General features: G+C 35.3%; 1 protein-coding gene across 1 annotated transcript; it reads left to right on the top strand.

Moving 5' to 3' along the window:
- The first annotated feature begins 7,652 nt into the window (after window positions 1–7,652).
- LOC140176836 (uncharacterized) lies at window positions 7,653–9,936 on the top strand. Its single transcript, XM_072208390.1, has 4 exons — window positions 7,653–7,662; window positions 8,285–9,277; window positions 9,374–9,657; window positions 9,751–9,936. The coding sequence occupies exons 1-4, from the start codon at window positions 7,653–7,655 to the stop codon at window positions 9,934–9,936; spliced, it is 1,473 nt and encodes a 490-aa protein (XP_072064491.1).
- Window positions 9,937–13,964: the final 4,028 nt, after the last annotated feature.

The following is a 13,964-nucleotide window of genomic DNA, read 5'->3' as shown; positions in this document are numbered from 1 at the left end:
TATTGAAATAAATGATGCGAAAAAAATAAATTTTTTTAGAGATAAAATTTTTTTTTGAAGAGTAAACAGGCTCAACACATAAAGAGACAAGAGCCAAAACATAAACTTAAGCAATTTCTATGTCATCTCCAACATAGCCATCAACAACATATATTATTTTGTACCAATTCCTAAAATAATAAAACGACCTAGTAATACAATCTATTATATCTATTGACTTGTTCTGAAAAATGAATTCGTTCCTACACAACCAGATATTTCATATAACTGAGAAGAACCCCACTAATCATGTTTTTCGCGTGTCTTTCCTCATGGGCAATGACCTCCAACTCTCAAAGTGCTCTTTTATGGACCCTGGGATACTCCATGCACGACCCACATAACTAATTCACGCGCACCACGCCTGCCATGCATACTCACACGCACGTAACAAACAAATGTTGTACATTTTCGATTTCCTTTTTACACATTACACAAATGTTATCAGTTCGTTCAATGATACCCAATCTACTCAATCAATCATTTGTATTAACTCGGCCTATCAGCACAAACCAAGTAAATAATTCTACTCGAGGGGGCACAAGTCCTTTTCAGATTCTATTTGTGAACTTGTATCTGAAAATATCTTCCATCACAGTCTGTACCTGTAACACCTGCACAAATGAGTTAGTGGTATAAACACTTTCCTTATCAAATTTCCACACCACTCTATCTTGTGCGCCTTCTATCAATCTCACAGCTTGCAAGATATCTAGAACTTGGTTCAAACAGTTAGTCTCCCATTGGCGAAGTTCCCTCCTCCACTGAAAGTTCCAAACCCACTCTATCCCATCCCAAAACCCACAGTCCCCAATCACGGATCCTTTGTTATTTGAGATTAAGTAGAGTCTCGGAAAGGAGTCTTTCAGCTTTTTCGACTGTAGCCATGTCTCTTCCCAAAATCTGGTTGCTCTGCCATCACCTACTTCCATAGCCAGACCGTCAATCATCTTTTGTCTGACATGTTCTTCTTTAATTTGCAAGTGACAAATATCTCTCCACGGACCTCCTTTTGCTGGTATAGTTTGACTAGATAATAACTGCCCAGGATTCATATTATTACAGGAGCACACAACCTTCTTCTACAAAGGACAATCTTCCTTAAAAACTCTCCACCACCACTTAAATAATAAAGCGGTATTCCGAATCGTCGCATCTCCCACACCCAATTTTCCTAGTTTTTTTGGTATCTGTATCAACTCCCACTTTACAAGAGCCAGCCCAGGGCGTCCTTCATCCTTCCCCCAAAAGAATCTTTTTTACAATGAAATTAATTTTTTTTGCCACCGTAGCCGGCATTTTATACAAACTCAAATAATAAATAGGCTGACTATTAAATGACACTAATTTTTCTTTATTAAAGTATACATTTTAAAATAAAAGTATTCATTTTCTTTCAAAACACGCAAAAACTTCTCCTTCTCTCTTTTACAATAGTAAAATAAAGAATAAATGGTCAAATTCACTCCTCAAAAATTACTCATTCTCCAAATTGATCCTCAAAATATTTTTTTAAACAAATTTGTACTTTAAAAATTTTTAAATAGTCATATTAATTCTTCTGCTATTTCCATTACTATTTGTATCAAAATTTACCGATGTGACACGTTAAGTGACACCATACTAACAACAGCACACATCCAATAGTCCTAATTAACTATTAATACGATAAGTTTATAAAATTAGATCAAATCAATCTCAAATTGAAGGGATCTTGAGGCATTAAAATCTCTCAATTTAAGATTAATTTGATCTAATTTCATAAACTTATCATGTTAGCAGCCAATTAGAATTGACAGGTATGCACTGTGATGTCATTTAATATTTTATATCAACAAATTCTGACGTTATCAGCAACAGAAATAACAGAATAACTAATAATATGACTAACTTAAAATTTTTTTAAGTATGAACTTGATTAAAAAAATATTTCAAAAATTAATTTAAAAAATGAGTGATCTTTAAAGGTAAATTTGACCATTTATTCGTTTAACCAATATATTTTCAATTATAATTATATATAAATTATTGATATAATCATCTTTTGATTAAAATTACAATAATAACAATAATATAAAACATATATTTATTGAAGAGATTGTGGAACAGTTGCTTTTTTTTTTTTGGTCGATGGATTGGACAACCCCCAATCCTAGGTTACACACTCACACATACTAACCTAGCCACCAACCACTGCTAGGATTCGAACTTGTGTGGCTTTGGATTGAGGCAATGTATCGAAAAAATAATAGAATGTTAACCCTTTTTTCTTTTTAACGTACCAAGAAGGGAATTACACAGTCCCTTTTATACTAGCAGCACACAGAAGTTACTAGAAGAGAAAACTAAAAACCAAGAATATAACAAAATAAAAATATGTTTTGGCCCAATTAACCAAACTATGAATTAGTCTTTTGGACTAATTAACCAAACTATGACTTAGTCTCATCTACTTCTTTTTCCTTCACACCCCCCTCAAGCTTCAGTGAGGTCTCCAAACCACTCGAAGTTTGCTCTTAAACCGCTCAGAGGTTGAAGCTGTAGGGACTTGGTCAACATATCAGCAACTTAGTCTATCCCAGGAACATAAACAATGTGCAAGGATCCCTGCTGAAGCTTCTCTCTAATCAGCTAAACTTCTAATTGAAAATGTTTGATTCTTTGATCCTATTATGCATGACTGGATTTGTAGATAATAAAACCGTACTGAGATTATCATAGTAAATTGTTGGTGGTCTTGCCAGCTGCACTCCTAACTCACGAAATAGATTCTACAGCCAAACCAGTTCACTTTCACATGAAGCCAAGCTCTTAAATTCTGCCTCAGTCGAAGATCTACTAATGGTGGCTTAGCTTATTTTTGCAAGACCAAGAAAAAAGATTAGTACCAAGAAAAATACAAAAACCTGAAATAGACTTTCTGTCTTCAAAGCCTGCTGCCCAATCACTATCCGAAAAACCATAAAGCCTAAGATCATCACACTTGTATAGTATTAAACCATGATCCTTCGTGCCTTTCAAGTACATAAGCACTCTCTTAACAGTCTTCTAATGTAATAGCAAAGGCGAGTGCATAAATTGACTTATTTTAACCACTACAAAAGAGATATCAGACCTAGAAATCGTTAAATATTACAGTGATCCTACCACTGTCCTAAATAATTTAGGATCTTTGAATCTTTTAGACCCTGTAAATAATAGTTGCAGTAAACTAATCATTGGTGTTGGCATGGGGCTAGCATTAGCCATGCCTAATTTGGTCTTGAATGAAAACACTCTCTCTAGCCTTTTAATCACTGTCTTTACTTCTAGCATGTTATTACCAGTAATTATAATATCATCCACATAACATAGTATATATATAACTGAATTATCACGATGACTAATAAATAAAGATGTGTCTGATTTTGCATTTCAAAAATCAAAAGAATGCAATGTTGTACTTAATTTTATAAACCACTCTCTTAAGGCTTGTTTCAATCCATAAAAAGATTTGTTTAATTTACAAACATGAGTTGCTGGTTGTTGCTCAAAGCCAACTGGCTGAGACATGTAAATGATTTGCTAAAAATCACCATTTAAGAAGGCATTGTTAAAATCAAAATGCCTTATAGGCTAGTTTCTAAAGAGAGCAAGGCTCAATACAACTCTAATTATTGTAGGTCGAATAATAATGGGGCTAAACTCCTCTTCTTGATAAAACCCTTGAGTGACTAGCCTAGCTTTATATTTTTGTATACTACCATCAGGATGTCTTTTTATTATATGAACCCATTTACAACCTATTATCTTAGCATCATGGGGTTTAAGAACCAAAGTCCAGGTATAGTTTTTCATTAAGGCATGATACTCATCAAACATAGCCTTTTTCCAATGCAGTACTTGAATAGCTAGTCTAGTTGTTTTAGGGGATTGCTCATCTGTAAATTCTTTCTGAACACTAGTATGCAAGATTTTAGGAGTAACAGCACCTATTTTGAAACGAGTGCGCACGTTGCGAGTGTTTTTAGGCACAATATTACCAGATTGCATAGCCTCAGTCTGTGACTGTGATGCTGTGTGTATAGGTAGGTGAATTTTAATACTTGAAATTGGTATCAATTATTGTGCACCTACATGTTCCTGTAACTGAGATGAACTTTGAAGATTAGTCGCACCAGTAGTTTTATCAATTGAATCAATGAGTAGTATTCCTTGTTTCAGAAGCATATAATTAAATCATTAGTATGATGAACTAGAGAGTCAGTATTAGTGTCAGTGGATTAATGTGTTCATTTTGATTTAGTTTAGCGACAGTGCTAGAAATAGAGTGATTATAGGGAGCTGAGATTCAATATAAGAGATTAAGGGTGTTCGCGGTGCAGTTTGGATCGATTTTGAGTAAAAAATTCATTCGATTCGAATACTAATTTTACTTGTAGTGCGGTTTGGATTGGATGATTCTTTTAAAAAAAATCCGATCCGATATCCGATTCAATTTCAAACAGTTTGTGTTGGATTGAATTTGTGCGCGGTTTTGTAAATTAAAAAAATTAAACACATATAATAAGTCTCAACATTAAATTTTAAATAATCAACAATAACATAACAAGTCTCAACAATATCTTAAAAAGCCAACGGTAACATAACAATAGAAATAAAATTATAGGTTAGTTAAAATAAATAAATAAATAACATTTTGAACATAAAATATTTATTAAATAATAATAATATATGAATAATATAAAAATATATAACAAATTGAACATGTTATAAATATAATTGTAAATATAATAATAAAATAATAATATTATAGCACATTATGCGGTTTGGATTGGATTGGATCCGTTATGAAAAATAGATTTGAAATCCGATCCGATCCGGCGGTTTGTAAAAAATATAATCCAATCAAATCCGAATTAGTACAGTTTTAATCGGTTTTCATTTTAGATTGAATTGAATGAACGGTTTAATTTAGATCGGTTTAGATTTGAACATCCTAAAAAAGAGATGGTGATATCAGTAATTCAGTATGTGAATTTGATTTTCCTGAATTAGAAGAGAATATTTCAAAATATCGAAAGTATTCTCATCAAACACAATATTTCGGGAAACATAAATTTTGCCATTTGATGCTAAACACTTATAACTTTTATGTTGCGTGTTATAACCAAAAAACACACACTCAGAGAATGTAAAATCTAGTTTACCCTTGCTGTTAAAGTTTTAGTAATGGATAACATGTACTGCCAACCACCCTTGGGAGTGTATAATGAGAAATTTTATAAAAAATTAATTCAAAAATAGATTTATTCTTTAAAATTAGGATTGGCAATCTGTTTACCAAGTAAGTGGCTGTAATCACAGCTTCATTTCAATGTGTGACTGACATGACAGCAGTGGAAAGAATAGATAAATTCATTTCAATGAGGTGCTTATACTTCTTTTCTGTCATTCCATTTTGTTGGGGGATGTATGGCAAAAAGAATCTATGTTAAATACCTTCCTATCTCATATATTTTTAAAAAATCTTAAAAATGTATTCACCCCTATTATCAGATTGAAATTCTTTTAATTTGCAATTTGTTAATCTCTCCATATATGATTTATATTGCTTAAATGCAGTAAAGAGCTGAGATTTATTTACTAAAAAAATACATGTATACCTCGAATATACATCAAGAAAAACTACATAATATCTATAGCTTAAGTGAGAAATAAAAGGTGCTAATCCCAAATATCTGAGTATACTAATTGTTATACTAAGTATTAGAATCAGAATACGGTAAAGTATGTATTTTTACACTTGCACAATTTTCACACACAAAAGAAGCAGAATCATAATCTTTATTATTATGCACTGTAATATTACATTTGTGTAGAATAGATTTTACAGTTGAAGACAGTGTGGCCAAATTTTTTGTGCCACAAATTAAAAGAAACAGTAGATATAAGTAGAGCTTAAGGAAGAGGATCAAATTTAGAGTTCTGTGACACAATAACATTAATAAAATGATAAATGTCATCTTTTTTAAAACCTTGAAGAAGCAATTTCTGAGTGAACTGATATTTGACAGTATAATGATAAACATAAAACTTAAAATACGCATAGTTATTTTCAGTAAATTTAGAGACACTGATTAAATTATAAAAATGATTTAAAAATATTTTGATTTTAAATAAATTAGATTGATTGTATATGAAATGAACGTCTTCAATTTTTCTTATTCTATACTTCTTTTTTTTTCTTATTTATTGTCTGTCATTTATTAAATAGGACTATTAATATACAAATTTAATTGATATTGTCTAATTTTTTAAATAAGTATTTCTTTTGGACAAAAACAAATTTTATAAATAGATATTTAATCACTTTATACAAAAAAAATTAGAAAATGAATATTATTGCTCCTATTTTAATAATGTCCGTTTTCTTTATAAATTTATGTAAACATATATAAAAAAATCATATGTATTCTGTGGGTCATTTTTTTGGTTATGGAGGAGGGGTTGGTGTTGTGCTGGGATATGGATTGAGGGGTGCTACACTGGAATGTAGGACAGGTTTTAGTCAGATTTGGAAAGGAAGTAATTGGACCTTCCGATTTCTATGTTGTGGAAATTTTATAAACAAATCGGAGGGTCCTTTTGCACCAGCACAAAGGAGAAATCGGACCGTGCGATATGACCTCAGCAAAACGGTGGGTCCGATTTCTTTGTGTGATTTGTTTTTGGTTCGTTAAAGTAATCGTTGGTTCCGTTTTGTGGTTGAGAATTTTTTTTTTAATTTACACTAATAAAAATCGGACCGTGGGTTTTTCATATTTTATAATTTTTTTTGAATTAGGGTATACACCACTCGGACCGTCTGAATTGTGTGTGTATATATATAGGTGCTCAAGTGTGCGAACCAAAGACAGCCGACCAGATCCAACTTTCTTCTTGTTGAACGAGTTCTCTTCTTCTTTCTCTGGTCTGCAATATAATGGGGTAACTTGGTTTGGGGAAAAAAAGTTGATGGTAAAAATTCTATTTTTGTTTAAGTGAGTGGGAAGAATGGATGATAGAGTTCTTTTGAAGGTGTATTATTTTGGTCAGATTTTGTTGCAGACACCTGAAGGAGTAAAATTTGTTTGTGAAGATCCATTAGATGTTGTTATTCCCTTCACAATTTCATTTGAAGAGCTTAAAGGAGTGATTTGTGAGAAGATAGATTCAGAGATGTCAAGAAAAATATCATGTATTTTATACAGATATCCTGTACCAGTATTTGGTGGATTCGTCCAATTTCAGACCAAGTATGTAACCGACGAAGCAAGCATACAAGAGATGTTTTCAATGTACATTGAAAGTTGTGCTCAAATTTTATTCATCGAGTTGTACGTTGAATTCGAACAATCTGAGGCCGACCGAAATATTTTACGAGAAGACTACAATAGTAACAGTAAGGAAGAGTTCGAAAGCAATTACGAAGTTGTCGGTGAAGATGGAGATGTAGATCCAGCCGACGACGGTGTGGCTCCGAATGTGGCAGACGTTGCAAATGCACTCGCGAATGAAGAGCCATTTGAGGAGCCATCTTTCATGCGAGTTTTGGATTTGGAAGCCATGCACCTCCGGAGTTTCTAGACTATATGAGTGCAGGTACTCGTTTAGCATTTGCAAAAGAGGTTATTTAGACAAGTTCAAAATAAAAATACTTTAAGTGAATTATTATTTAGGGTTCAGTATTCATTTAGTTAATATGTTAATTAAGATTCGTTAATAAATATTTCTTAGAGTATTTACGAAGATAATTAGAGATTATTTACTTAATTTATATTTATTTAGTTAGTTAGTTAATTAGGGATTATTTATTAGTTTATTTATTAATGAGTATTTATTATAGTCTTGATGAAGTTATGAAGGCAGTTAGTATTTAATTTTAGTTATTTAGTTACTTTGTATTTACTTAGGTGTTTAATAATTATTTTTAGTTATTTGTTTAATTTGTATTTATGTAGTTATTTAGTTAATTAGGGTATTATAACTGATTGTTTATAATAGTATTTATGAAGTTATCTGGAAGTATAGGTATTTATATTTAGTTATTGAGGATAATTTGTTTTAATGTGTTTGTATTTTTATGTAATGGAGATTTAGATAATATCTTAATGTAAACATTAGCTATATCATAATTGATGATGTGAGTGATGATTTAATATTTAATTTTGGTCATTAAACAATCATGTATTAAATACTTACGATGTGGCTGCCTTCTTGGCAGAAGTTTCTTTTGTCGCAGATGGTGAGTTCGCCGTTAGGATGGAATTCAGTTCTAGGGAAGCTGTTATTAAGGCGATGAAGGAGTATACCCTCCGAAGATCTGTAGACTACCGTGTGTATGAGTTGGAGCCGTTGACATTTTATGCGAAGTGTACACAGTACGGGTCAGGGTGTGATTGGCTTATCAGAGTTAGCATGATCAGCAGAAAGCACTGTTGGGTTATTAGGAGGTACAACGGCAGTCACACTTGTACCAGAGCAACCATCTCTCAGGATCATTCCAAGCTGGATTCAAATACGATTGCCGAAGCCATAAAGCCGTTGGTTGAGGCTAACCTCTCTTTAAAGGTAAAATCAGTTATTTCAGAAGTGCAATCGAAGTTCAACTACACGGTCAGCTATCGAAAAGCATGGTTGGCAAAGCAGAAGTCCATTGAGAAGATATTTGGAGGTTGGGAAGAATCGTACGAAGCGTTGCCCATATGGTTCGAGGCCATGTGTCATAAGGAACCATCAACTGTCGTACATTTTGAGACTATGCCTACATATCAAGGGGATGATTTGGTAACTGATATCCGGGTATTGCATCGAGTCTTTTGGAGCTATTACCCATGCATTAGAGCATTCAGACCCTGTAAGTCAATTGTCCAGGTGGACGGGACTCACTTGTACGGAAAGTACAAGGGTTGCTTGTTAGTGGCCGTTTCGCAGGATGGTAACAACAATATCGTCCCGATTGCATTTGCCATTGTCGAGGGAGAGACCTCTGATGCTTGGCACTTTTTCTTCAGTAACCTACGTCAACATGTTGTGACTCGGGATGGTGTGGGGCTGATATCGGACCGACATGAGTCCATAAATGCAGCTGTGGAACGTAGTCACAGAGCTTGGTCACCTCCTAGAGCTTTCCACATGTTTTGCATCAGGCATATAGAATCGAACTTTCTGAGAAAATTCAAGGCACCCTATCTGCAAAAGCTTGTCGTCAATATAGGTAACATTGTTGACTTAAAATCTTGTTATTGATGAAACTGTGAACAATCTATACGTCCTGAAACTTATTTGTTGTTTGGTACTTGATATTCTTTAGGGTATTCGCAGACGGTTCGTGAGTATGAACTATGTTACCAGCGTTTACGAGAGCGGAGCGAGGCATATACTAACTGGTTAAACCGTATTCCCCGTGAACAGTATGCGTTGGCATTCGACGGTGGCTACCGATGGGGTCACATGACGACTAATCTAGTGGAGTGCATCAACTCAGTCTTGAAAGGTGCACGCAATCTCCCCATCACTGCACTTGTGAAAGCAACGTTCTACAGACTTAATGAGTTGTTCACACAGAAAAGAGCAGAAGCAGAGGCGAGGATTAATGTAGGCCATGTTTTTACGGAGCATGCGACCTCCAAAATTCATGCAAATCAACTTGCATCAGGAAACATATAGGTTAATTGCTTTGACAGGCAGAATGAGGTATTTGAAGTGTGTGAGATGCCGAGTGGAGTGGAGTATGCTGTTGATCTCCGTGGTCAGAGATGTGACTGTGGTGAGTTTCAGGTGGACCGGATTCCTTGTCGGCATGTGTTTGCATGTTGTGCAAATCAACGACTAGATTGGCAGGTATATGTGCATGACATTTATAAGATGGACTAGGTCAGGCGCATGTATCGGGCTAGGTTTAGGCCATTAGGGAATCCTACTACGTGGCCTTCTTACAATGGTCCCCGATTCGTACCAAACCCGTACCTGAGACGCGTTTCCAAAGGTCAGCCCAGGTTGACGCGCTTTTTGAATGAGATAGACACACGTATGCTACGCCGTCCGAGGCGGTGTAGGCAATGTGGAGTTGAGGGACACAGTCGTAGTAGATGCCGTCAGGGAGGTCCTCCAGGTACCGACAATAATGCCCACTAGGTTTATATGATATTTGAAGCATTGTATCCTATGTCAATGCCTTGTATGATTAATGAATCATTGTTACCTGTGTCATTGTACTTTATGGTAATTGAACCATCGTAACCTGTGTCAGTGAACTTTATGATGTATGAACCGGTTTAACATTTGTGAATGTACTTTATGGTGATCGAGTCATTGTAACCTATGTCAATGTACTTTATTATCAGTAGTTATACCGGTTCGAACCGGTTTTCATCTTTACATGGTCCAAATGTCGGACCGGACCGATATAGGGTCCGGTTTGCAGGTTTTCCGATCGAACCAGTTCGGTCCGGTTCAGTTCTCATAACACTGCCATCGTAACCTGCTTCATTGTATTCTAATGAACATAAGGAACATCATACTGAAACATTTAAATACAATACTTAGTTGGTACTTATCATACTTTAGTCATACATAAATAGTTAAAGTAAATATTAAGTACCATACATGATATATAGCCTAAACTAACTACACCACAACTACTTTCTCATTGTCCACTTTCCAAAGTTCACAATGTTCTTGCATTTCTTTGCGGCCTTTTTTATCACGGATGGAGTGTATCGACTAGCGCTACGACGTGGTGGATCAATCCTGAGATTGTAGCATTTTCCTCTCTCACCTGGAGTGCAGGTGTCACCTGTATAAACAACCATCAAACCAAGCAACTGTATAGTATAATCAACATAAACCAACACACCATATTTGAACATAATATCATCAATTGAGACATCAGGCATATCGTATAATCAACCTAACAAAAACATACCAAACATAAACATACTATCATCAATTGGCCAGGCAGGTATATAGTTTAATCAACCTAACAAAGAGATACCAAACATAGACATACTATCATCTATTGACCAACCAGTTATATAGTAACATTAACCTTAACTAGTGTACCATACATGACCATAATATAATCAATTGGCTATATACTTATATAGTTTAATCAACCCTACACAACACCCCATACGATAATATGATAATATCAATTGACGGGAAAAGCTTATATGATAATTGTACCTGCATCATTACAGGATTCTTCATCCTGGTCCATGTCCTCATCATCTTCCTCATTCATGTCCTCATCCCCATCCTCGTCGTCTTCCTCATCATCTGGCTCATCCACTAAGTACTCAGCAGTCTCATGCTCAAAAGTCTTAGCATTTTCTTCAATCATAGTCATTGAAACATGGTTCGGATTTTGACTATTAAGAACCCCTCGACCACCGTCACTCCTACTAGAATCACCAGATACAAACCCTCCAGAAGCACCCGAGTAGGTATAAAATGGATACCTCGCGTCAAACGAATACCTACCCGCCATGAAGTCGGCATGGTGGCTATATTGTGCTTGGCCGGCATCTGAGGCCATGAACCCAAGGAACTTGCTAAAAGAACCTCCCTCTCCTGAGTCAAAATGTGGTGGATGTATCGGGAACGACGTAAGAAATTGTATTTGAGGTACATACTGGTTTGTGGAATGAGGTTGTTCCTCTGCCGCTAGAGGTGGAGGTGGAGGTGGAGTTGGAGGCGGTGGTGACTGTGGCTCCTGCTCTTCATTATCATCATCTATAACCTGGTCACCCTTAACATCCTCTTGGACCACAAGATCCGACAAGTTCAAGTGATCACCATACTTTGAACGGTACCAGTACATATAAGTATCTAATGGCTGCTGCGGCATCATGGGTTCATCAGTAAGAACGTGATTATACCTGTTTGTCCACTGCATCACCCAAAATGAATGAGTCGTGGCTGTGGCCCAGTTCAGATTCTTAGGACCAGTTAACACTTCTCCGTGTGCGCGGTCTAGACTCTGTTCCTGATGAGGAACTCCCTGAATGAAACCGAACTGACGTCTAAACCTGTCGGTAGCATGTCATTCAATACACTCAAAAGATACTAGTGGCACCGTTGCACTCCAAATCACTGAGTGCATGTAGATCTCAGCAGGAATTATATCCGGATCAACACGTTCATCAGAATATGCAACCCAACAAAACTGGTAACAGTAAAGCACGCAAATAATTAAAATCCAAAAAAGTAAATCACTAGACCGGAACCACATGCAATGTAAATATCAAACACACCTGGCCTTCCTGGAGTTCATCCAAGGCTTTCCGAAAATGAGCAAGCTTATGATATCTATAGACTCGATCTCCACGCTCCCAGTTTCGCCACCTAATATAACGCATCTCATTAACACAATTGGTTTCTAAACATGAAGATACAAGGTAAACGAAAGATAGTCTAACCTGTTGGCAAGCGGAAAACTGCGAGGTTCCCTAGGAACTGGTGCTAGATATGGTAGGCGCATCCATGCCCAACATAGTAGAAGTGTCAGCAGACCATCTATTTCCTTACAGTCAAAATGTGAGGCCCTGCATAAACTCCTGTACAGGTGTGCTAGGTAGGCTGATCCCCAGCTATACTGTCCAATACTAGCGAAGTCACTCAGCAGAGGCAGATACTTCCAGTGGACAGATGCCCCAGACTTGTCTCCAAACAAGATCGTACCGATCAACAACCTGATGTGGCACTTAACGTACACCTGTATGCTGTTCTCATCGGTCAACTGTGACCGTTCTTTTAAATCCCATAGCCACGTCAGCTTTATGCCACTTCCTCGACAATCCGACTTTCTCGGCGCCACCCCAAATTGATGTAGACACTCTGCCTCTAATGCCTCAAAATTACTCAAAGTCATGCCAGTCACTGGAAGGCCTTCAGTCGGAAGACCAAAGATCATAGCCACGTCTTCCAATGACACGGCACATTCACCAACTGGAAGATGGAAGGTATGCGTTTCTGGGTGCCACCTTTCCACTAAAGCATTTACTAGTGCTTTCTGGCATTGAACTACTCTAATCTGACTAACGTGGTAAAACCCAGTTGATCGTAGATGCTCCTCCACTCTCTCATCGTACCAATCCGAAGGGACAGGATGATCACATGTCATCATCCGTGAGGCCTACAAAAGCATAGCAAAAACACGAATCAAATTACACAACTATCATACATAATTTAAAAAAGCTAATTAAAGAATATAACTATATTGAATCCGAATTACTAAGTAATAACATTTTCATCTCAAATTTTAATTAATGTACATAGAGCCTATATCTAAGCTGCTACAGATAATAATTACTAATACATAGTTTCATTTTCTATGTTTCTAATAATGTTCTAATGTAATAATAGTAAAAACTCAACTAAAACTATAATTAAATATAACAGTTACCTAATTAACTATAACAGTTACCTAATTAATTATTAAATCTAAAACTATTATAAAAAATTATTAACATATCATTCTTAATACTACTCTATTATATTGGATAAACGTCTAAAGAACAATTACTTATTTTTAAACACACATGTTGCTAACCGTTATTTAAACATATAACCATAAATTTTAAAGTTAAACATTACAGTTAACTTCTTAACTCTAATTACAAAAATTATTACAAAAATTTATAAAGAAGAATTAATTATATTTAAACCCACTTATCTAACTATTATTTAAATACATATTTCTAAATTTCTGAATTTAATTGCAACAGTTAACAACTATAATTTCTAACACTTTTTTTTACAAAAATTTCTAATATTAATTTTTTTGGTTTCTAATCTGTGATTAAAAAGGGATCTAAACAACAACTAACCACATTTGAACATATATATATTCTAAGTATTATTTAAACATATATTCCTAAATTTCTACAAATAACCATAAC

This window comes from Arachis hypogaea, chromosome 12 (assembly GCF_003086295.3).
Source record: "Arachis hypogaea cultivar Tifrunner chromosome 12, arahy.Tifrunner.gnm2.J5K5, whole genome shotgun sequence".
NCBI lineage: Eukaryota > Viridiplantae > Streptophyta > Magnoliopsida > Fabales > Fabaceae > Arachis > Arachis hypogaea.
The sequence above is the reverse complement of the archived record's forward strand: the minus strand, read 5'-3'. Positions and strand labels throughout refer to the sequence as shown.

Bases quoted from the DNA above. Each gene is read 5' to 3' on its own strand.
- LOC140176836 (XM_072208390.1), top strand. The intron at 9,278-9,373 runs GTAACATTGTTG...GATATTCTTTAG, and splicing joins AAAGCTTGTCGTCAATATAG to GGTATTCGCAGACGGTTCGT. The intron at 9,658-9,750 runs GTAGGCCATGTT...TTTGACAGGCAG, and splicing joins AAGCAGAGGCGAGGATTAAT to AATGAGGTATTTGAAGTGTG.